This window comes from Accipiter gentilis, chromosome 7, assembly GCF_929443795.1.
Source record: "Accipiter gentilis chromosome 7, bAccGen1.1, whole genome shotgun sequence".
Lineage (NCBI taxonomy): Eukaryota > Metazoa > Chordata > Aves > Accipitriformes > Accipitridae > Astur > Astur gentilis.
Window position 1 is genome coordinate 41,938,711 of NC_064886.1, and position 24,128 is coordinate 41,962,838.

Below are 24,128 nucleotides of genomic sequence, written 5' to 3' on the forward strand. Positions count from 1 at the left end.
CAAACAATATACTAAATGCAAAGTTCTTTATTTCCTCATGGCCTTATCATACCACTCATCCGCGTAATGACAGAACGCTACACAAACATGCATGGATTTATCTTAATAACATCAAGTAGCAAATACCATCCCTATGAGGGAAAACTGGCTCACAGAGAAACGAAGACAGGCAAAAGTCTCCATGTTTTCAGGGGCTGATTTTGCAAGGAGTTTACTGTGGTTTTATTGCTGTGTTGACATCACGGAGACTCCTTGACTGCAGTTTCATGGAAAATTTCAGCTTCAATTACTGCAGTTTAAGTTGTAAGTAAAAACAGGATCTTACTGTGGAAAGGGTTGAATAACAGTACAGGTCACTGCTTCCATCTCTACGTATGATATGCAGACTTTAAAGACATGATCTGACGCAACAGGCATTTAATATGCTAAATTCTTGGGACTCATTTCCCAATACATGCAGATCAGAAATTCCACCATGCTAAACTTTACGAAGATTATTTTACTGACTTTCTATTCCTCTTGCAAATTTCTTCTGCCTTTTGACTGCACACATGGGGATACACACACAGAATTTTTCTTATAAAAAGCTAATTTACATTGGCTTAAAAATTCAAAAGCAATCATACTAAAACAAAGTCACTAGAATTTTACCTCCAAACAACAGGTGCTTGAAGGGACACATGCTGTGTATATTGTGTTTTCACTTAGAGATTCTAACAAAGAAAACCCAGAGCCCTACCATTTTATTTCTGGGGAATCACCCTTTACAAGATGTTTACCTGTTTTCAAGATACACTATATTAGACACTATTTAGACACTATATTACCTGTAAGACTCAAACCTATGTTGATCACATATAACTTCCTCATAACATAACTGCATGACAAAACAGTTGCAGTGCAAAAGTCACAGCAACAGCATTACAACAGGCAACCTGTTTCATCAGCCTCACGTCTCTCTACTCCCCACAGTGAGACTTCAGCCAAAGCCACCTTATTGCCTCTCTGGAGCTTGATTTTCCTCTGCCTTAAAACTATCATGACCTAAAGTCTTTATTGTGGACATTTAAAAATTTTTGTTGTGCCCTGTTCATTTAAAAACGTTACAACCTACGTCTTGTCTGTTTTAAAGACCTCCTCTTTGAGTCTGATTTATTTGCAGACGAAATTTTTAGAACTGGCAAGTTTTAAATAGATCTACAGACATTCATGGCTGTCTTTAAAATACAGAATTAACATTCCTTTTATGATCATCTCAGCAGTTCCTTCTCCATGTACTTCCCAATTACAATAACATAAATCCCTGAGCTTATGAATAATGTCAATTCATTACTTACTACTTCCTATGCTTTTTGTAGAGACTTGCTCCTCTTAAAAGTTTTCAGTGGATTCCTCTCACGCTTCTGAAATGATTTTACAGTACTACTGCACTGTTACACTGCATGCTGAGCACCACAGGAATAAATCTTCTGCATGCCAGATATTGATGAACTATCCAGACAGTATGTAGTGTCATAAAGATTTAGACAAGCACATGGTTCAGAGGTTTTCTTACCATTTTAAGAAAAAATCTACCTCTGTACACTTATTTAAGAGAATTCAGGGCACCCTTAATTGTGACCACAGTTAAAATATACTGAACATTGATTGGAATTATATGTACTTTAGAATTATAATTAGAAAGAACTTGTAAAGTGGATATTAAGAAGGGGTATCACCATACTGTTGGTGAAACAGCTGAAGGATGAGCAAATAACCTGTAGAAAGCCTAGTGTCAACTGCTGCAACATGTGTTTTTGGAGTAGGACAAAGAAAGCCAGAAAGACATAGCAAGTGTTACTTAACATTTGTCATTTATAGCAAATCCACTGTCACTTTACTGAAACTCTGTTCTGAGCGCTAGCATTTTCTACAGTAGTCAAATACCATTTCTTCTATCTATTCATTATTCTTCTACAGTGATTCAAGAAAAATAGGATTACCTATCAACATAAAACAAAGCTATTTCTGTTTTACTATGCAAGTTAATAACAAACTTTAAATCAACTCATGGATTTTGTTGTGCTGACAGTTACACGACCTTTTCATGCTAAAGTTCTAGTCTGAACTTGTTCGGTTAATATAATCTGCTGCAGTGAATTTATCCTCTGGAAAATGACTGCAATTAGCCAAGTGAACCATTAGGTAGATATTTCTGCACTGACTGCAGTGATCCTAAACTGAATCTTGTAAGATTAGGTCTGTTCTAGAACATGAAATATAGTTCATTGTGCAACAGCAATATGCTTCTAGGGACAATTGACTGGATAATTTCTAATGCTATACAAAGTGCTTCAGTAATTTTCTCCCAGCTAGCTAACACCATGAAAAGTATCATCTGTTTAAATTCTAGGTTCTTGTTTAATTTGTCAAGTTGTATGTTTTTGTTATGTAGCCTCTCACATACTTTTTGTATTATTTAACTTGTGGTTGGTTTGATTAAAATAGCCTTCCTAAACCTACAATGAAGCTTACCTTTATTCAGAGCAATCAATAATACAAAACTCAGGAAAAAAACCCCATGCCATCTACCAAACAGGAGTGAGTAGATATTAAATTTGCTAACAAATGACAAAGATAAAAAAAAAAGTTGTTGGGTTTTTTTACTGTATTTACTCTCAAAGGCATGGGAAATTGCTCTGAGAGCTGACTCTACCCAATATCACTATAAATGATTCCATGACCAGAAAAACCTTTGTACGGAATTAAGGACACATGATACTGTTGTCTTTTCAGGATGCTGAATTCAGCAAAACTCAAGCTTCCCAACCCAGGGGATTAAAAAAAAAAAGTTAATGTTTCTAATTCAGGAGATAGCCAGAGCAAGTATATTTGCACTACTTTAAATCCGAGCTCTAGGTCTGGAACTAATCAATGGGAACTTATCCACAAGTAGTCCAGGTATGCTCTCCATGTTAGGCTTTGTTGTTGTGCATGGGGCAGGAACCGACCACAGCAGCTTGGCAGGGTACGATACAAGTCATGATACAAGATCGGAGACCTACCTTTCGATCTGCTCCTCTCCCCCAGCACCTCCCTGTAAAACCATCCAAGAAAAGTGCTTGTGTGTGTATGCGTACATGCCTCCCTCACTGCTAGAGTTTCTAAGCTGCATTGGCAGAGGGGCACTGAAGACTTTTCATCATGGACATTCATCAGTAATTATCTGGGAAATTAAGGCAGGTAAGTGAAAGTTGGATGAGATCACAAATTACATGAAAGGGGTAGAGAAATACAAAGGAGGTTTGTAGAACTTCAATGCTGTAGGAGAGGCTCCCACTGAGGCTGTGGCACCTTCTGTGTTACAAGTGTCTTTTGCCATCATTCAGAAAAGGGCAGAGTACTGGGACAGATGCACACAACCCTAATCACACATTCATAGTTACTAGGAATCAGATTTTTCAATAGCTGAACCTTTGTCTTTCACTGAACTCTACTTTGAAAGGGCAGCAGACAGTACAAAAACATCTTCATTCACTCACAGAGATTTTCTGCAGTCAAATTTCCTAAGTTAGGGGTTTGGGTTTTTTACTACTTTATTTGCTGCTTTCTTTTAAACACAAAAGCAAAGCATTCTTCATGTAGTTTTGAATTGTACATAGAATTGTATCAAGTATGGAAGCTTGTATTTGAAATGCTATGGCACAGAGGCAGAGTCAGAAAATCACACCCATCAGAGGAACCAAGTCATATCCTCTCCTTTTCAAACAGTTGTCCCCCCCTCCCCATTCCAAAATGTCCAGGTAAAAGAGATCTAGTTTATTCAGTTCTGTTTTCCTATTCTAGCCTGGGATTTTTACCCATTTGGCTGATACTAATGCATTTGTCATCTGATCAGTTGAATGTTTCTGTGAAGGCACAAACTCCTTCCCTCTCCTCACAACCAAGTATTAAATCCTCTGGTTTTCTTGCTGCCAGCCATTGACTAGCCTCTCCCTCTGAAAAAGCAGGATCTTGGCCCTCCTCCTCCCAAAATGTCAGCAGCTACATAAAGTGAAAGACCAATTCAAACGCTTTAGGATTAGCCACGCCTGCCAGGTCAAGGTCAGAGTAAAACATGCAGTAGATGTGGGCAAGAGCAGAAAAAATGTCATTTTTGGAAACCACCTTAATATCCCATTGTAGGTTGTGGTTTTTATAACTCCCCTTTTTTCAACTTCAGGATCAAGCCCCTGTTAACCAGTAAAAGGAGTAGATAGAGCAATGTCTCAATCCACAGACATTTTTTGTGTTCCTCCTTAAAAAGTAAAAAAATTCAAGATAATCACCAGTGTTGATTGAAGGCTATCCCTTTTTCATAATATCCAATATTTCAGCACTAACACTAGCACTCTAGAAGTAAATCAAACACCCATTCCATCTTTCACCAGTTTGTGCATATCAGTATAATTTCTACCAGTATATTTTTCCTTTGATTTAATGAATAGCTTTACACAGTGCTTTTTTTTGCAGTTTTCTTTACCAAAAGAAAACATACATGAGAGTCTAGAACTTTTTGTGTGAAACACTAGATGAAAACTACAGATAAGACTGCAAGCCAGGAGCACATCACGAGAGCTGAGCCGTTGGGTTAGAGTGCATGACACTGAAACTACCAGGAAGAATTTACCACAGTCTGAAAAAGTAATTTCTGCTCCATACCTAGCTAGTCATTTTCCTTTTTATTAAATCACTGCATGTAGGTTCAGTTTGTGTGGCATGTAGCATGGAAATACTGTTCTCCAGGATTCAGGTGGTAAAATTTTGAGTGTCATGAGACTGTGTTCAACCTGTGCAGCTCTTGAGACAGTGTACTTCACAAAAACGCAGAAGTGCTACCATTTATTTTTAAGCAGGAAAAAAATTAAGTAAAATCCTTTAGTTTGTGTTATACAGGAGGCCAAGTACATGGCTTGTACATGTCGATGCTTCTGGATTTAAAGATTTTTTTAATTTTCATTCATGAAGTTGTGTCTTCACAGAAACAAGCATTCAAACACAAATACAGCAATTGAATTTTTGCTGAAAAGGTCTACCTAACAAAAGGGAACTAGTAGAATACTTTCCACATCCTTATTTACACAGAAGTGGTAACCAAAAATGCAATACCAAGACTTTCACATGCCATCTCCTCTCGTTCTTCTAAAAGAAATACTTCAAAAGCAGCATTACTCTATTACTGTTGTCCTTTAGACATCGGAAGGTAATCTCAAGTGACTGCACAAAAACTCGAAACAAAAACTCAAAGTCTTCCCACTCAACCCTCAAACCCACCAGTATTTATATTCCCACACATACAGGCAAAAGAGAGGGAAAACTGAAGAAACAGTTTATTTGCTAGTTTCAAAGCATATTTATGGCAACAAAGCACATGAAATTACAAAGTTTGGGTTTGTTTGGTTTGTTTTTTTTAAAAAAACAAGAAGGCCAACTGATCAATTGAATTGAAGCTGAGAAACTGCTTGTAAGTATCAGCTTAAGAGGGGTTTTTTTCCTGTTTTTCAGAAAGCTTCCTGCTTTCACATTTTCAACACTTTTAAAGCTTTTTATCTAGGCTATGATGGAGAATGAAAAAAACCTACAGATACGCTCTTCTTACCAGCAAATACATTGATCCTCTTCTGCCACAAACATACAAGACTAAGTTTTCTCATCAACAAAATTTATTTTATTTCCCTAGCCTCATGCTTCTTCAAAACTTAAATTATTCATTAACTGGAATACTGGAGGCCCAAAGAAAACTTGCAGAATCAAATATTAGGTTTTCAAAGCACATACAGAAACGGCTGGCCAGAGTCTGCAAGATAAACAGATTAGTGAGAACTGAGATTTAAGTAACCCAGATATTGATCAACATCTTTCAGGTTGCTGAGAACTGAGTGTTCGTGTTATGTCCCAGGACCTCAGATCAGGTCAGTCTCATGTTTATTCACTAAAACACCTTTCAACAAATCAGAGAACTACAATATTAGCTTTTAATAGTTTTGTCATTAAAGCCAAGAAAGAGCTGGCACTGTTGACCTGTCCCTAAGATTTCTTCTGAGGAAGCTTTCACTGCAAGAGTGTCCCCAAAGCCTCACTTTGAACTTTCAAATTTAGACATAACACTTTCTGAATCACCAAATACTTAAGAGGATGACACTAAAACCATTCAACTTGAACTCTGCTCTATTCGACAACCAGCAAAAGCACACCTTGGATTGCTTCATGACACATTAACTCGCACACAAAATATTCATTTTAAGAGATACCCAGTCTGCATCAAAAAATTGATGGGCCAGAGTCCAAATAATGGACTAACAAGAGATGCTCTCTGGTATGAAATGTTTGTACTTAGAGAAATTGTGCTTCTGGGAGGCAAAGAACATGAAAAGCCAGGATATATAATATAGTCTTAAAAATGTAAATGTATCAAACAATTAGAAAGTATCAGAGGTAAATTTAGCAAGTGCATATCACTCAGCTATGAGCTTGTCTAGCTATACTAGAGGGGAAAAAATGCTTCCACTCAAAAGCATCAAGAACCATGTTTAGAGTATTTCCTTAAAAGTGAGGGAAAACAGGTAAGGAAAAATTTCTTTTTGAAAGTGATCTTATTTTACTACTTCTAGAAAAAGTCAAATATAGAAAGGATGAAGCAATTCTCTCTACCGTTCACTACATTGAGTTGTCATATAAGAATGACCTTTCATTATTATATTAGTATTAACCTGTTTTCACATAATACAGTGGTTATGGACTGAGAAAACATCATGCAAAGAGGTGTAATTGGGACACTTAAGTGATCCCAAAACCTTTATGCAAATATAAAGCTGCTGCTTACTAAGAAGTATTTAAATTGAACCAGAAGTTATACAGCATTTACCTCTCCCTCCCAGAAGAGGGCAGAAAAATTGTGGTTCATATGAAAGCACCATAAGATCTTTGCTTATCCTTCCCACATCAGGTATCTTCAAAACAATCCATGAAGCCTGACCCACCCAGGAAATCAAAGACTGCGTTCCAGGCAGAAGACTACTACATTTACAGTATCTTTGAAGCTTAGCAATGACCACAGCAATACAAAAATCACTGAAACACTTTTGAAAAGTAGTCACACATTCACTTGAGTCTCCAAATGGAGCAGTCATTTTCTGATTACCGAATTCTTTAAACCAAGTATCCTGCAGGAACTAATTCTGCCTGGCTAACAGAAATTCAGGACACAGAACTAATTACCATCACAGCTTTCATTGACTAAACAAAGGAGGGAAAATTTAGCAGAGGACAAAATGGGACACCTCTGCTTCTCACCCATTCCCGTGACTGGAGCTAATGAAGCAGGGTCTGTCATAGTACATGACCCAAGAACTACTGGCTAGCAGTTGTTGAGCACATCGTATCACTTGCTGCTCCCTGCACTTCCACTTTTTGGCCTTTACTTCTCTTAACAGTTTGTGGTTCCTTAAAAGTCAATGATGAGTTGATCTCAAGACAGATGGTTTTGTGGAGAAAAAGGGAGAAAAGAGAACTCAAGTTTAAGGTATGTTGGACTTATGAGGCTGAAGTGGGTCCTAACAACAGGGTCCACCATCCGGTTTTCTGCTGGTATCTCTGAAGACTAAAAGTAGAAGAGCAGACAGCAGCTTTTCCATGGTGTTGGCTTAAAAAGGAAGCTACAGCTAGGAAAAAACTCGTAACCAAACAGAACAGTTTTATTAGTTAGCAAGAAAGTCTTCTGGCTGGCTGTTGCCTCTATAAAAACACACAGGAAGACACTGGAAATTAAAGCTTCATGGACATAATGAAAAATTTCTGTTAGCAGCAACATTAGCAGAAGAAATGCTCTTAGAACTGTCATGTTTCTTTGTAAGAAATAAGGGTTCTTCCAATTTAGAGAATATTTAAGATCAAAACCAACACATACTTACAACGTGAGTTTAAGTGACAAGTTAATCCTACTTTAATTTAAAAGCAAGACTGAAGACTATGAGCTGCAATATTCCACAGGAAATAATTACACATCTTCTTTAAAAATCAAGGACATTAGCTTACTTTTGGCAGCATATAGGAAGCAATAATACACTGGGATTGTATCGCTCGCCCCCAAACTAGTAGTTTTCATGTTCCTGCTACTTCCTCAGTTTGGCTTATTTAACTTGCCAACTAAGTGACCCTCTTATGTTTCTCCAAAAAAACCGGATATTTTAAAAAGTCTGTATAGCTTAGCTTTTAAGATTTTAATTGAATTCATACATTGTTTTCAGTAATACTGAATGATACTGTCAGCACTTTAGCCAACCACAAGAGCCAATCAACCTTAAGAATGGTTTCACAACTTCATTGGATTCAAAAGCTTAAATAAAACAAAAAGCTGTCTGCACTGAAGGCTGGAGAAGACTCCCATCTGGACAGGAAAACGTAAAACCCAGAAGAATCAGTCAGCTGCTTTCAAAATCAAGATACAGCTTCAAACTTTAATTTGAAGGTTTTTTCTTACCAAATGCTTTAGGCCAAGAGTACTAACTTTTGCATTACTGCTGCTGAACTGCCTGCCATTGCCACTGAATAGACAACTGCCTTACAAGTTGCCTTTTTTCTTTTCTAATGCCAGAAAGCTTTTACAGAAGAAATTATCCAGAAAGGGCTGCTGTATTGGACATATTTGCGTAACAGCTCCACTGCCTTACTAAATCCAAGCACCAACACTTGTCACTAAACAGGTGCTGTGCTTTGAAACATATACTTAACCAAGGATAAGGATATGCTGTTGAAATATATACAATAATGCTCTGAGCAGAAAGAGAGCTATGATACAGGGCCAAAAAAGGCTGCAGGAGTTGGACATTAGTTACAGACCATTGAGCAACAGGTAAAACATATTCCTTAATTCAAGTAGCTCTAATCAAGCGAAGATGTATCTTCTTATAATGTCAGGCAGCACATATCCAAAAAGGAATCCTTAACTATGATTTTTAATACCATGGAAGTACTTTGGTATTTTCAGGCACGATTTTAGGTAAACACTTGCAACACTGCAAGCTTAAAGGTATCCTACAACAAATTCAAAGACATCAGTCACAGTATCTGAGATTAAGCCTGTGCTCAGATTTTGTTGCTTGGGGGCTGGGGGACTGCTTGTTTTTTTAAAGGACTTCATAATTTAATTTGTAAAATATATTTACTGCCTAATTCCCCAAGCTGGCTAATTCTACATGTAACTGCAGCTAATTAACTATTTTCATACAACTGAGAAAAGCATGTGTAAGTTATGAATGCAGCTGTGTGCTTAATTTGCTTAGAAATCTGGCCCAATGACTCATCTTCCTTCTCCGATTTAACTAGAGCAGACTTCTTGGAGGAATGCACAGCTCATTTTGAAAAGTACTCCTGCAAAATTGACCATAAGCCCAAACGCTCAGTTTGAAGGCAGCTTCAGTAACCACTAACATACATTCTTGTATAGGCAATTAAAATAAGCAGACTGCCCGTATCTAATTACACAGCCCATGCTTGTAAAAATATCTCTGCAATCAAGAGAGATGTTCAACTTTGTATATAAATACTTTTACTAAGTAACATGCAGTTGTATATTTAGTCTAGTTTTATCTGATCAAGTGATTGTTTTATTTACTGTTCTTAGACCACTTTTAAACCAAATACTGGCTTTGTTTCTTCTTTTTAAGAGAAAGTTAGCTCATCCTAGAGAAGTCTTATGCTTCCCTAGAAAGGATTTTCTGTGGCACATAATTCACTGAACCCCTGCAAACCCAAGGCGAGCCAGATGATTAGTTCTGATCTGAATGCTATATTCACCTATAAAACTAAAAATGTAAAGTCAGTTTTCCATGGACAACATTCTCGGGTAGTGTTTTTGTGCTAAAGTGTACAAAACCCCAGAAAACCTAGGTTTCACTAAATCCCAAATGTCAGAGGAAACAAACCCAATGCAGCTGAAGCCTTTGAAGTTCATATGTCTGCATGGAACAGACACTTACCCTGAGCTTAGAAAAAGAATACAAACCTCACTGATGCACCCTGAAAGGAAACCAGACAGGGAAAACATGACACATTCAGGTAGTCACCACAGCTGGGAATCAGAGCTGGCATTTGCTTTGAAGTTTTGAGCAATGTCCTAAATACAGATGGACAAATCTGAGTCTCACACCAACACACCAGACACGCCATTGAAATAATGTAAGGTGCCACCTTGAGTGCAGTTTGAACTGAAACAAACCATCTTGGGGCAGGGGGGGGGATGAGAAAAATGGTAACTGAGTTAAGGTTGCATATTACCCATTAGTTTTTCCTCATCGCATAGGATTTTTTCCAAGTCTTCTGGGTCCCACTTAGATAATCACAATCCACTGTTACTCTTTTTTAAAAAGACCCAGTCCCCACTGCATAAAAACTGTAATTGTTTTTATTATTTAACTTATTATTTAATAAATGATAATTTATCAGTTGCAATCAATCACAACTGCATCCAATGAGGATTTGACCAGCAACACCTTAAGCTTAGAAGTCACCAAGTCAGGACCTGAACATTACATGTATATATGTTAATTATACATATTATATAAACATATTGGTTAGGTTTTTTTCCTACAGCACAGTCAAATACAGACTGAGGGCTGCAGCATGTAACCATATATCAGCATAGATGGACCCCTGTCAGTGAGATTATAACGCAGCAGCTGCTCAGCCAGCATGCCCTGGCTTGAAGGGCAATCTGGTGATAAAACACCAGAGCGCTGAGATCAGATGGCCGGCTGCTCCAACCTTGGCCAAAGGATTTCTTCAGCTACCTAAAGGAGTTCAGAGTTTCCAACTCTGAAGCAAAAATACAACAGAAATGTGCATTTCAAACTCAAAGGCACATGAAAACATGCAGCCAGTCTTATTTGAAAAAGACATCTACTCCAGACCAGCATAGTTTAATGCTCATGTAAATAAGCACGTGCTGTTTTCTGCATTTTTGAGAACAGTATCAGCGCCTTGAAACTCATGACTAAGGCTGCAATAACAAGCAAGCATAAGGAGAAAGGACAAAGTCATTTTATACCAGCTTCTTTTTTTTTTTTTCCCCTTGAAGAATTATAGCATGAAAACCTTGTTAACAATGAAAAAATACTGTTAGCATACTACATAAAAACACCAGACTAAGGGACTGATCTAGAATAGGCAAAGCCTTGAGTACATACCGTCTTGCCAAGAGCCACAAATGCATTCAAGTGCTTACAGTGAGAAACAAATATCCCTCTGCACAACCACTTCTGTGAGGTTCTCCTTTTGTTGGCAGTTATGTCCTTGTACATTTTCAGGTCTCTGGTCTCAGGCTTTAATATTCTTGTTCCCTTTTATACAAATAATTGTTCCTTCATTCTGGATCCCAGACAAGATTTGACCAGTAATTCAAAGAGACAGAAAAAAGTTCTAATTCAGCATTCAAGCTTATTTTGAGATACTGTACAACTATGAGACAACTGTTTCTGTAACACATCTGTGAAGCAAATACACAAGGGAAGAAAAGACCAAAGTAGATTTTATTAGTATTTGCCAAGACAGTGAGAATGGCCAGGAACTGAAGTAAAAAAACAGAAACAAAACAAAACCCCATCCACTAAAAACCTGTCTTGAAGCTTTGATTCTCCACACTTGCCACTAGATTTTTCAGCATGCAGTACAGAATGAAACAAAACACACTTCTAGCAAAACTAGAGTTTAAAGCTCTAGTTCCCCACCATATTTTGTAATAGTAGTGAATCTAGCAAATCCCTGAGCTATTTAATAACAGGGACAGGAAGGAACACAAGCTTTGAGCTCCCCAAGCCACCAATACCTATTTCATACCTACTGTTTTTGCAGGCAAAGTTCACTTACTACACTCTTCCACAGGACTGTTTACAAGAAAACAAAGTCTGAATGCTTTGTAAATATGGCAGTCCAACTGTATCTCTGCTGGAATGATACACACTGAATAATTCATCTACAAAACTAGAAAACACAATAGAGATAATCTAAGGCAGTGTTGTGTTTTATGCCATTTCCTTTCAGCTGTGTATATTAATGATGTAATTTTAGCAGGGCTACCCCTTTGAGTTACTGTTAAAAATAGCATCCACACCATACACTGATGAAATGCATCCACTCTAGACAGTGAAGTAATGCAGCAAGTCCACTGCTTTTTTTCCAGGGAGATAAAAGAACAAGTCAGAAAGCAAATGAAACATTAACCTTTTAGCTTAGCATTTCCATGCACCTGAGAAATAAAATTTACTTTAATCAAAACCATTGTTTTGCATAATTACAGCCGATGACTTTCCAGCATAAAAGAGCAAGAGAAAAAATTAGAAATTAAATCTGACAAAGCACGTCAATGCCAAAGTTGACTATTTGTCTCCTCCTCTGCTTGTGCGGCACACATAACAGATACACCATGTGAGCCACAATTCCTCTATTGCAGAGCACATCTGACAGCACTAGCATCAAATGTTGAAGGAAAGTACAAGATAACCTGCTGTACACGGGTTTGGGGCAGTACAACCCCTTAAACTCCCAATTTCCACTGCCTGCAATCCCCAAGTGAGATTTTTATTCTCAACTTAATTCTTCGCATCAACTCACAACAACTCTAGATGTTTTCAATACCCATACAGCTGTCAAATCCCTTAATCCAGGTCTCAGTATCTGGCTCTGCTCTGGCATTTTTCAACAGATGCAGTTTATGAAAACTACATTAAGCCTGCATTAAACAGAAGAATCCAACTTTCTTTAAATAACCCCAAATAAAATTCAATTAATACACAGAATTTCACTGCTTTGACTGTTCTCAGCTTCAGTCTTTCTTCATTTTGATTCTATTTATAATGAACTCAGTGTTCATAGTACCATTTTCTTGTTTGGTTATTAGCAAAAGGAAATCAGAGTTAGTGAAGGCACATATAATTTAAGAAATACTATCTACCTATTTAAGCAAAACAAAGGGGAGGAACTTGCTTCTGCCTACAAAGAGTATCCAAAGAGCCCTTCTGACCACCAAGTAGAAAAATCCCAAACATTTTTACATGAACTTGAGGTTTTTTTTCTCAGAGAGCTACACAAACATTAAGCCAGCCCTGATGTGAAGCAAGAACTACCCTAGCTTGATGGATGCATAAGCAAGACTCTACAGTAAATCAGAAGCAAAGCCGTATCTAGAACACAAGATTAGCTAGCTCTTGCACAGTGATCCTCAAAGGACACGAGGCACCAATTCCTTCGGAGTTTGAATCTACAGTCTAAAAAACCCAATAAAATCAGCCACTGTGAATCAAGGCTGGCATCAGCTGGTAGTCAAAGTGCAGGAGAACACTGTTTAAAAAACACAACCAATTTCCTCCCCTCTAACTGCACACGTCCTGCAGTTAGACTCATGAGTTACCATTTGCAAAAGGTCTCTCTCACTAGCATTAAGTATTATTACATTCGTTGTTTATTCTTTGCAGTCCATCTGTTCCCTTGTGCCAGATACTGAATGTGAGAAATCATGATCACTTGCATGGAAATAGTGTTGTCATTTACTAAATAAGGTCACTTCCAGATTAGAAAGAAGGGAAGCAGAGTAAAGAAATATTTGCTGTAGTAGTAGGGGAAGCAAAGAAAATTGCTGGCAAAGTAAACAACTTTTTTTGTGATATGTTCTCATCCTTCCTCTCCACCCACCTTCTCGTTTTCAAACCAAACCAATATGCCATGTCAGTGCTCAGTACAAAGGATAATGCATCTCCTTCCGTGACTTAATGCCCTACTTGAAACCAGAATTGTTTCCAATTCCCAATAGCACCAATTTCTTTAATGTTATACCAATTTCTCTAAGGTCTGGTATCTTTTCCCTACTGTAGTCTGATTCTTTCAAAAACTGGCAGCCTCCCATGTCTGCAGAAAAAAGCCCCAATGTGAGAATCCTAATACTGACATAAAAAAAATCAAGCAACTTTACGTTCTCATGAATTTTCAGATTTAGACCCAAAAATCTGTGAGGGATGGCAACATTTCTAACTTGTATATGCAACTACCTGTAAAAACTCCAGCTACCTATAGATAAAATCGGTGTACTTTAAGCCTATTGCCCTCAGGGAGCTACCTTTTGGAGAAAAGAATTAATCTAGATGTAAAGGTATACAAAACTGAAAAATGTGCTTTGGAAAATGGGGAATTTAACAATAAACTGATAAGGGAGGGGAAAGAACATCTACCAGCTAACTAACCAGCTATAAAAAGCTTACTAAGCATGCCATACACAAGAAAATTGCCATTCAGTCATTAGTACACTGGTGACAAGTGAAAAAATGGGCAAGGACATTATGGCTTCCTAGGAATACACGTAGATCACTTCTGTTTTCTTCTTTAAAGTGATTTTTTTTGTCCAATTTAGTTTAGGGCAAATGTAAGCCTAGATAGGGTAAGCAAGCTTTTTATTTTAAATTATTATATTCCTCTGTTTAGCATGGCAGTGAAATGGGTTATTTCAAAACAGACACTTCCAGATGTTAAATGATGTTGTTCTAAAGAGATGCAATCAACAGCTGAGCATTTCTGAACATTTCACACATCTCAATCTTCAAGCAGGAGACACAGAAATGTCCAGTTCTAGTGAGCTATTTGCCATCAGGTTGCAGCAGAAATTGCCAGGAGACAAGAATCAGCAGTTAATGTTCACCTTCATTTTTTCTTAAGTCCTGCATGACATGTTTTCTATTCTTCAGTAAGTTTTTAAATTTCAAATTTCCTCTCCCCCCACCCTCTGCCTTTATAAAGGCTTTTCAGTATAAATGCAGGTTTAAGCATTAGTTCCACCAAGATGTACACCAGATGAAGTTTTCACAACTCGCTCTCTTCTGACTCTGGTACATTTTTTTCTGAAGATGCTCTGCATGAAGTCATTACCTAAAGATTCAAGAAAAACTAGTTTTGCTCATTTAATGCAATTTTAATTAAAAGCTCAAGTTGCTTATGTTGTTTCATTACTGGCAGAAGGTCATGCTATTGCTTCCATAACTGTTGAGGTAATGGCTATTGATTCCATCTGCATTAACAAGTAATGTGCCATAGCAGGCACTTCCAGGACTTCAGAGACATGAACTGGCAATACAAGAGAGTCCTTCTAGGAACATACATGCCCAAGTCTTGCCTCCTGTGCTTCTGAAGAGCCATGGAAAAAGGCAAATAGTATTAAATATGAGTTTATAGTCTCACATTAGATATTGACAACTACATTGTCATCACCTAAGATCAGGAATCTGCCTGAGGAATGCATTACAGTGAGGTAAACTCCTTGGCATGGCTGAATTTACCAGCATACTATTCTTTGAATTTTTATTTTTTCAGAGTAGCTTGATTCTAATTCATTATAAACAGAAGTATCATCCAACTCCCACTAAAGCCAAATTGAATGGGCTTCAGAATACTCAAAGTGCTTCATTGTCAAACCTTACTTCAGCAGAAAGCTGGTCATTTTCTTATGTTTAATAAGAAAATTATATTGCCCAGTACACAAATTCAGAACAAGTCTTTATATAACATAAGAATAAATAAAAGCAGGATGAAGTAGTAAGGAGCAACATGAAGCCTTATTTCCCATGGACCCATGCTGTATGTCTCCTCTCTTCTGCAGACACTCCAGCCCCATATCCCCTACGACAGACCTACAATACTACATTCCCTATCTACCATCTCTCCCTTAAATTCTTGCAATTTTTCCACACGCTCCCTAAACATACACACATAACTAGCTACCTTACTTCTGCAGGCACACTTACCATTGCAAGACACCTGCCTCTCTTGCACACCCATTTACTTCTGCAGGATGCCAGTTCAGGCTTGCATCCCCTACAGTGGATGTGCACAGGACTCTCTTGAACTGCCAGCTGGGCAACAATCAGTACATGTTGCCTTTAGTCCGGAAGAAACAAACACAATGAGTGGCTGGGCAGACAGGATAAAGGCTGAACTGTTCTTACGTCTCCTCTTGATGCTTCAAAGAAGCATGAATGAGTCTCTTCTATCCAGACACTACTGTAAATAAAAACTCTAAATACCTCTGACAAGTTTGAATGAATTTAATCAACAGGCTCAACAGTTAATAATGTAAGGACTGACAGAGGTGCCCGAGCAGATTCCATCACCTTTATTGAAGAAAAACTAGCAAGAAGCCCAAACAAGACTGAAGAAAGAACAACTCAGCAGCTTCAAGATAATGCCCTTAGGTATGTGCTTGATATAAACACTATTTTAGGGGAATATGTGAACAAGGCATATGGTGTATACACAATTAAAACTGTTTATAGGGAATGTGCATTACGGAGTCTTCTGTCATATGAACTCAAACAAAAGCCATGGGTAAATATATACAGCACGACTTTCCACTGAAGCCAACTCACTGCAGCTCCTGGCCAAGGAGTACACCTTTTAGTCTTCATGTAAAGTGCCTATGAATGACAAAGGGTTGCCCTCCTGAAGGCCATGAATTACAAACTTCAGTAAGAAGCACCTTTAAGTATTTGCATAAAAAGGCTACGACAATTACTGCATGAGTAGGCAGATCAGAAGTCTACTTTTCATTCAGTTAGAAGAGTCCTCATGCTGTTCTCTCCGCTCCTCTCCCTTTGTGTCTTGTCATAGCAATCCCAGATCTCTCCTGACAAGTCTTGTTATGTAGAAAGGGAGGTAACAAGGATGACAAAGAAATACTGACTCCAACCTCTAAAGAGTACAAAAGTTAACTTATTAACAGTTAACGGCATAAACCTGCCAGAGTCCAAGTGCAGCCCCAGGAGTGTGGAACTCTACTCCCAGCTCTGACACAGCCGAAGGGTGAGCTCCTTAGCCTGGCCTCTGGCTTTGGGGACACAATATGTGTTTATGTGGGCAGACTTAGAAGCCCATCAAGTACAACTGCACAATCAGCAAAAACTTGAGATGAAATGGAATGTTTTTGATTTTTTTAAAAGTAAATTAAAAAATCTCTTATTGTCTTTATTGCAAAGTTAAACCTCCAACCTTAATTGAACTCCAGCTTCAACTACTTAAGACCAAGCTGCGTGATTTATGCAACATACAGGCTTCAAGAAATTTCTTAATACTCTTCTAGCACAGGGGAAAATATGCAACAGCAAAACATTTTTTTAAGTACACTAATCCTTGGATTTGATTGCTAGATTTAACTCTAAATACTTGATACTTATAAAACAACTAGTATATTAGAGACAGTAAATTGGGAATGCGATGCCTTGGGTGATCTAACAACCTAAGATTGCTGAAGTTTAGAAGCAGAGTTCTACTTCAGAGATAAAATGAACAAAGACATATACAAACAGCTGAAAAATTATATACAGTTGGTAGAGGAAGATTTTTCCTGAAGGATTATCATAGCCTAAATATTTCTTTAAGCCCTACCCTAACAGTAGTTGACCCAATATTGTTGGAGATGATGTATTTACTTAAAAATAGAATAATCCAGCTACACAACTGAGGCAGAACAAGACACTATGAAGTCTGGACCCTGAACTGAAAGGATTTCCGTGCTTTTTTTCTCCCCCTGTATTTTCTCCGCGCCTTCAATAGGCTGAACAACTGGTGTCAAACATTTCAGGAGGAAATTGATTGCCATTAACTACAAGAGATCCTGCAGCCTAGTTTCTTGTGGAAAAAGGATGAGTCAAGGAAGTGGAAGACAAAAAAAGGTGCAAGACACACAAATACATTTTGCCAAGGAAAAGAAATTGGGTAGCAAAAATAGTGCTTAGAAGTTCTGGATAGCTTATACCACATGTTTCTGACTACTATAATGAAATAATTCTGATAGCAAAGCTTGCTGCACGTAACAGTCAGTTTAACTGACCTGCAACTCATATCCTACCTGATGTCAACAGGATTACTGCACACAAGGATGTATTTTACATCCTAATATTAATCCAAAATTAAATCAATACATTACTGAGATGCATCTTCTCTAAAGTTTGTTTTTCCTCGTGTCCACAGACTGCAGCTCCTTTTGCCCAGCAAGTCATCTGCTATTCTATGTACTTATTCTAGCGTGGGACACTGTCGACGCTTTGCAGAGCCCTGTATGTGGACTAATCTCATAACTTCAATTAAGCAAGTTTTACTGTGCTCAGCAGGAGTACTAAATGGAGTACAGATTGTAGAATGAAGCCTACTGCGCCTATTTTACATCTAAAAGCTTTACTCCTCTGTCCACAGAAAGCAGCTTGTGCCTATCATTAGATGCAAGTGTTGCAAGAATTGTGATTCAGCTTCACTATATAAGGATCGTATTTCAACAGTTGCTTCATTTGAAATCAGACTGGCTTGGAGACAGTTTTGAGGTTTTGTGTGGCAACAGCGGAAAGGCAAGATAAATACATAGGAAACACAAGAATAGGGGAATTTTTGTCACTTTGCAGAAAATGAGACTTTTTCAGTCGAGAAAACCATCTTCCAGACTGCTTTATGGAGAAAAACAGTGGTAAGTGCCACCTGCAAAGCCTCATAGCAGTAATGAACGTCTTATAAATACCAACACAGACCTTCCACTGCAGGAAATTTAAGAGAGGCTGTGACAAATCAGAATTTTACTCAGCATTATGAGAAACTACAGTATGAAAACTGCACAGTCTTCATACTGTAATGTTTTGCAACTTACATTGCCTTTATTATAAAGATTCTTTTGTTCTGCACTTCAACATCTGGTGTAATGTACTTTATTCCACTGTGCTTTTGGAAAATATGCTGTGGTCACCGACCATGTTTAATACATTGCTAAAATATGTCACAGGCGCAGAGTAGTACTTGCCTACAGTGCTATCCACCTAATGGCCAAATCATTCTGCTCAGAACATTACAGTAATTAATAACATCTCTAGTGTACGGGAAATTCCTATCGTTTTTTTAAAAAAATACAAAATAAGCTGAATTTTTCATTCAGCTTTGATAACTAACTGCTCTCTTTTGGGAATTGCCACAAAAGGTCAGATAGGCTTGTTACAAATTAGCTCTGTGAATGGGACTTCTATAGGTCAGATAGCTCCTTCTGGACTTTAGCATAGTAACTGAATTTCCTTTAGCTACCAGCACAGCATTACCTGCAAAACAAAAGTTGCTAGTGAATATACTGGGTTTAACCAGTGACCTTCTTTAACCACCTGGGTCACTTGCTACTGGAAAAAAGGTTCTGAGGTGGCCCCCCGGAAAATGTAGGGTAAAACCCTAAATTTAAAGACAACCAGCCTCAGTGCCTTTATCAGAATCCCTCCGAGTAAGTTTGCTGACTTTGTTGGCATTGTGCTAGGAAACACAGACCTGCCTATAGAAGGGACCATCACTACACAGCTGCACTGTTGCTGAAGTATGTGCCTGTCGGGCAAGCATCCACAAGCATGAAATCTCATCTTTGAAGCTGGAATCAACATTTCTGACACTGACACCTTCTGCAGCTGTATTTGCACTGGTTCAATTTTTGTAGTATTGCAGAAAAAAGCCTAGGGCAACACAAGAAAGACAGTGTGGTGCTCAACTCAGGCAGTATGCAAAAAAATGCCCAACCTTCATTTGAATTTGATTGTTTTGTTCGGATTAGTGTTAAAACCATAGTTAAAACCTGACTACATTCTAGAAACAGTGGGGAAAAAAAAAGACAAAAAGATCTAGCAACACATCCCTCTTGGAATTTCAGTTACATGTATTTGCCTCTGTTCTCCTTGACCAGGGAGATCCATCAATATCTCAAAACCTGTAAATAAGCCTGTGTGCAGCTTACAAGCACAACAATAGCCAGTCCATGAGACCAGGGCAAGTCTCCACTTCCCAAAGTTACCTCCAGTTAAAATAACTTCCACATCTGTGAAAAGAGGTTTGAACAATCCTAAATCACTGATCAAAAAAATATGAGTAAAAAGCACAATTTATACTGCATGTTACAGCTATTAGACTTTAGAAGAGGTACACATCCTTCTATGTCAGTACCAATCCATATTTTTTCTAAACTTGCATAGGCCAAGTTTTTGAACTTTATTTTACAAAAGAAAAGTCGAGATAAAACACAGATACTCTTTACTTTGCAGAAATGTCCATCTGGTTTACCCTGCTTTAGCATTGATAGATGCAGAACGGAGAAGGGGCTTTAGCTAAGACTGAAGGACCAGCATGGAAAAATCGGTGAATTTTGCTAAATAACCATAAGATTGCCCCCAGCTGGTCACCACTCTCACCAACTTGGTCATTACAGCATGGATCCCATACCCCAATGCCTGACAGTGTTCCTGTGGTTAGCTGGACCTCCCAGATAAAAGGAAAGGTTCATGGACTTCTCAGACTGACACTCACTTTATAAATTCGTTTCCCAAGGCAGCAATATTCTGTGTGGATAGGATAGTGAAATTATTCAGAAGTTATGCATTTGACAAGTCTCTACATGACGCATGTATGACTGTTTCCAGCTAACCACTTAATGCAAATGCAAGTGTATACAGACTTCCACCACAGTTTAAGGAGTATTCAGCAATGTACTCCACTCTTCTCATCTCTCTCCCATATGGAAACTTGAAATATTTTATGCTAAAAGCTAGTTTCAAAGTGTGGATTTGGGAAAATACAGCCACTGATAGCTTTCAGGTCCAAGCCTACTAGAAACCCATTCACTGTTCGACTATATACAGAGTATGTTACATTACTGACATTTCTACAAATCCGGATTAAAACCATTCACTGGATTAATACAAACTGTCTCTAATCCAACTAAGCACAACGGATACTGCACCCTTTGTGAGCTTTCTCATTTTTCTTCTGTTTCAGCTACAGCCTTTTTAACTGAGACACTTCCAGCTCCAGTACTTTGCCAAGAGAGGAATGATGAACTTAGCTCACTATTTCTGACCACAGGTGAGAACAAATCCTCAAACTGTCTGAAACAAGACTCACTAGAAAATATCAATACAAGAATTACACAACTGGTCAAGCAACCTGCCCATCCCATACTCTCATAACAGGATTTCATGTGCTTTAGGTTAAAAAGTTAGCGAGTCCTGCTAAATTAAGAGATGTGTCTCGTTGCTACAAGCAATGGTGGCTCCAGGCTGGCAAATAATCTTCAGTTGTACTCCAACCTTAAGAGGTAGAACTCCCTACCAGACAGATCATTGTACATCAAGGAGAACTCAACACAATCTTTGCTGCTTGGTGAACCAGAAAGCAGAGTATCAGTACGAAAACTGTGTTTGTTCCACAACTCCTTTTACCAACTATCACTAAGGCAATCTATAAATTAAAAAGCTACAGTCTCTGAAAACTAAGCAGGTATTCTATAAGAGAAAAACAGATCAGAGGAAAACCTAATTAATTTTCACAGCGTACCATGACTAATCTTGGCATATATGGTACTGGAATAGCAATCACCGAGTACAAATGAAAACAGTGTTGAACCCTGTCCTATTTTTAATCAGATGAAAGCCACGAACCCAGCCATGCTTCTGCTTAGTGTTGCATTTTCTTCTACCCTGATAGCTTTTACAGCTGGAGAAATAGCTACTTACAGCACTATTCTGCTGTAAAAATTATTGCTACTTACAGCTACTGGGATTACAGTTGAGTATGTCACAGAAAAGGAGGTCCAGTCGAGGCAAGCTAAGAACATTTCCTTGGGACGTTTAACCTTTTACAATCTGTATCAGTTCCTCTGAGTGAAGATGTGCTTTGAAATTCTTGATCACCATTTACGTGGTATTAAACTATATTTGCAAGGTTGTGCAGCAAGCCAGTGGCAGAGAAGGAAACAGAACTCTGAAGACCAATTCCAAAAAATAAAAAAAATTTATATGGTCCATGACAGTATTTTTAACGACATTTGAAGGCAATATACTCATGCTGCTAATATGATGGTGTATTTCCCCTGCATTAGTTCTGCCATACAGAGCTGTTTTTATTAATACCTCAAAGAGTTCACAAAAGCTGTTCTACACAAATAGCAGCTCACAGTTCAAAGACTCTCCTCACTTAACAGTGCTTTTTGTACGCATTAAACAAAAATACCGTTAGGCACACTTTAACCTAGACATTTTAACGCTTGTAATCATAGCCTGCAGTATGGAAATGGAATGCATACTTAAGTCAAATTTGCTAAGCCCAGTTTTCAGCCAGGTCAGCATGCAATATAACATTACAAAAATAAGACTTATTTTATAACCACATTCAGAGTGTGCACATGTGCTGGGAAAGGCGCAAGCTCTCTTCTATCCACCACTCCCCTTCCCTCAGCTTCTCACACTCAAGAACCAAGAGAAAGGTAGAAGTGGAAGCCTAACTGCTGTTTTAGATGCCTCCTCTTCTCCCAGTAAAGCAACACTCATCACCATACGCTTCATCCAAGAAATAACCTGCTACTATGAGGATGGAGTGTCAGAGATACTCACTCTTTGAGAATATAATATTTCATGAGAGCTAAGCTGATATTTCAACTCACAAGGAGCTTGTTGCTTATTTCCCAACATAAGAATAAACATACTTGCCTCTCACTGACCATTCTTCACTGATACACTAACACTTCCTACAAAAACTCTTCTATGACTTCCTTTGCTCAACCCAAGCCAGAAGCAGCAAAATTCCAGTCTCCAGTCACAATTAAAATAATGATAATTGCCATCAAGAGATAAGAGTTCGCTCCCCCATTGGAAGTATGCATGCGGAAAAGGACACACCTTTGGAGTGTTTCCCCGAAGGCCTCTTGGGTAATGACTCCTCAATGGAATGTGTTGATGTATGTAGTACATTTTCCAAACTGTTACTGACACTGTTGATGGGGGTCTCGGATCTTGGAGTGACCTGGAATGAAAAACCACAAAAATCCAATAAAATTAACAGAGGGAATGCACAAACATCACACCTTCCTCCAGAGTGAGCAGAACCACTTCGAAGGCAGTTAGGAGACATTTGCTTCTTTTAAAACCAAAGGGTGTTACTACTGATAATCCACAAGTAACAGTTCAGGGAAGTTGTTTTAGTCAGCAGCCATTCACAAATCTAGATTATCTTGGCTAATCTATAAAGCTACTTAAAGTATAATTCTTTTTTAAACAATAGTCACACAGCAGTCAATTGTAGAGATATTGCAAGACCCTTAACCTCTCCACGCTGCAGTTCTTAACTTTTTAACAAGAAAACTAGGGGAAAAGGGCTCTTCAAAAAAAATATCATTTTTATGTCATGTCACCCATCTACACAGATGCAGACTCAAGGCATTTCAAGGTATTTTCACACAGATTACAAGGAATGAATTCCAATTTAGCAAAAAACTAATTTTCTTGTCTTTGCCATTTAAAAGCCTGCTATCATGATCTCATTTCAGTGAAAAATTGCACACTAAAAACACCCAAGCAGAAGGCTGCATCATCAAAACAGACTTCATGGCCTAATAAGTACCTTTTAAACTGCATTTAGCATAAGAAAACATTTTTTCACTGTTACTTAAAACTACAGAAACGGTCATTAGAAAAAGCAGAATTGAACACTGCCCACTTCAGCTTGCTGTCCACAAAAGCATTCACAATTATGCAGCAACACATAAAAACATCTATTACTTGTAGTGTAACATTCAGGGTCTGCCTCATAAGCAAGGCAATTACTCTCTTGTTTTCTAGGTAATGAGAAGCAGAAGTGGATGAACAATTACGTTAGCAGTACTGAACACAAGGGTTTAAGTATCTTAAAGAGGAAAGTGTGCTTTAAAGAGGTAGTTAAGACAAACAAAAGCACTCACACTAACTAATGCATTACTTGAATTTCAATTGCCACACTTTGAATCAACGTGAAATCCTAGTATGGAGAGCTGTAATTAGAATTTAGCATGGATTTTAGCCTTTCACAAGTCACAGAAGAAAATGTGCATCTCGACATAACAAAAGAAGCTATCCTTTATTCATGGTAACTAATACCAGAGCTACAGGTCCCTGTAAGGAAAAAGGCTCGCTCAGACCCTGATTACTTGAGACAGTGCCATGAGTTAGGACAATTTACGCTTAAAACAATACTTTGCTCACCCTACCATTAGCCTTACATATTGACATCAATAAGAATACACAATGCAAGTCAAAAAATAGCAC

At 38.1% G+C, this 24,128-nt stretch overlaps 1 protein-coding gene across 1 annotated transcript in view; it reads right to left on the reverse strand.

Annotated features, from left to right (window-relative positions):
- Window positions 1-24,128, reverse strand: part of ZCCHC14 (zinc finger CCHC-type containing 14) — a 55,235-nt gene that overhangs the window by 18,150 nt on the left and 12,957 nt on the right. Inside the window, exon 2 of the mRNA XM_049806753.1 lies at window positions 22,728-22,851. Within this exon, the coding sequence (XP_049662710.1) occupies window positions 22,728-22,851 (124 nt within the window). The remainder of the gene's footprint in view (window positions 1-22,727; window positions 22,852-24,128) is intronic.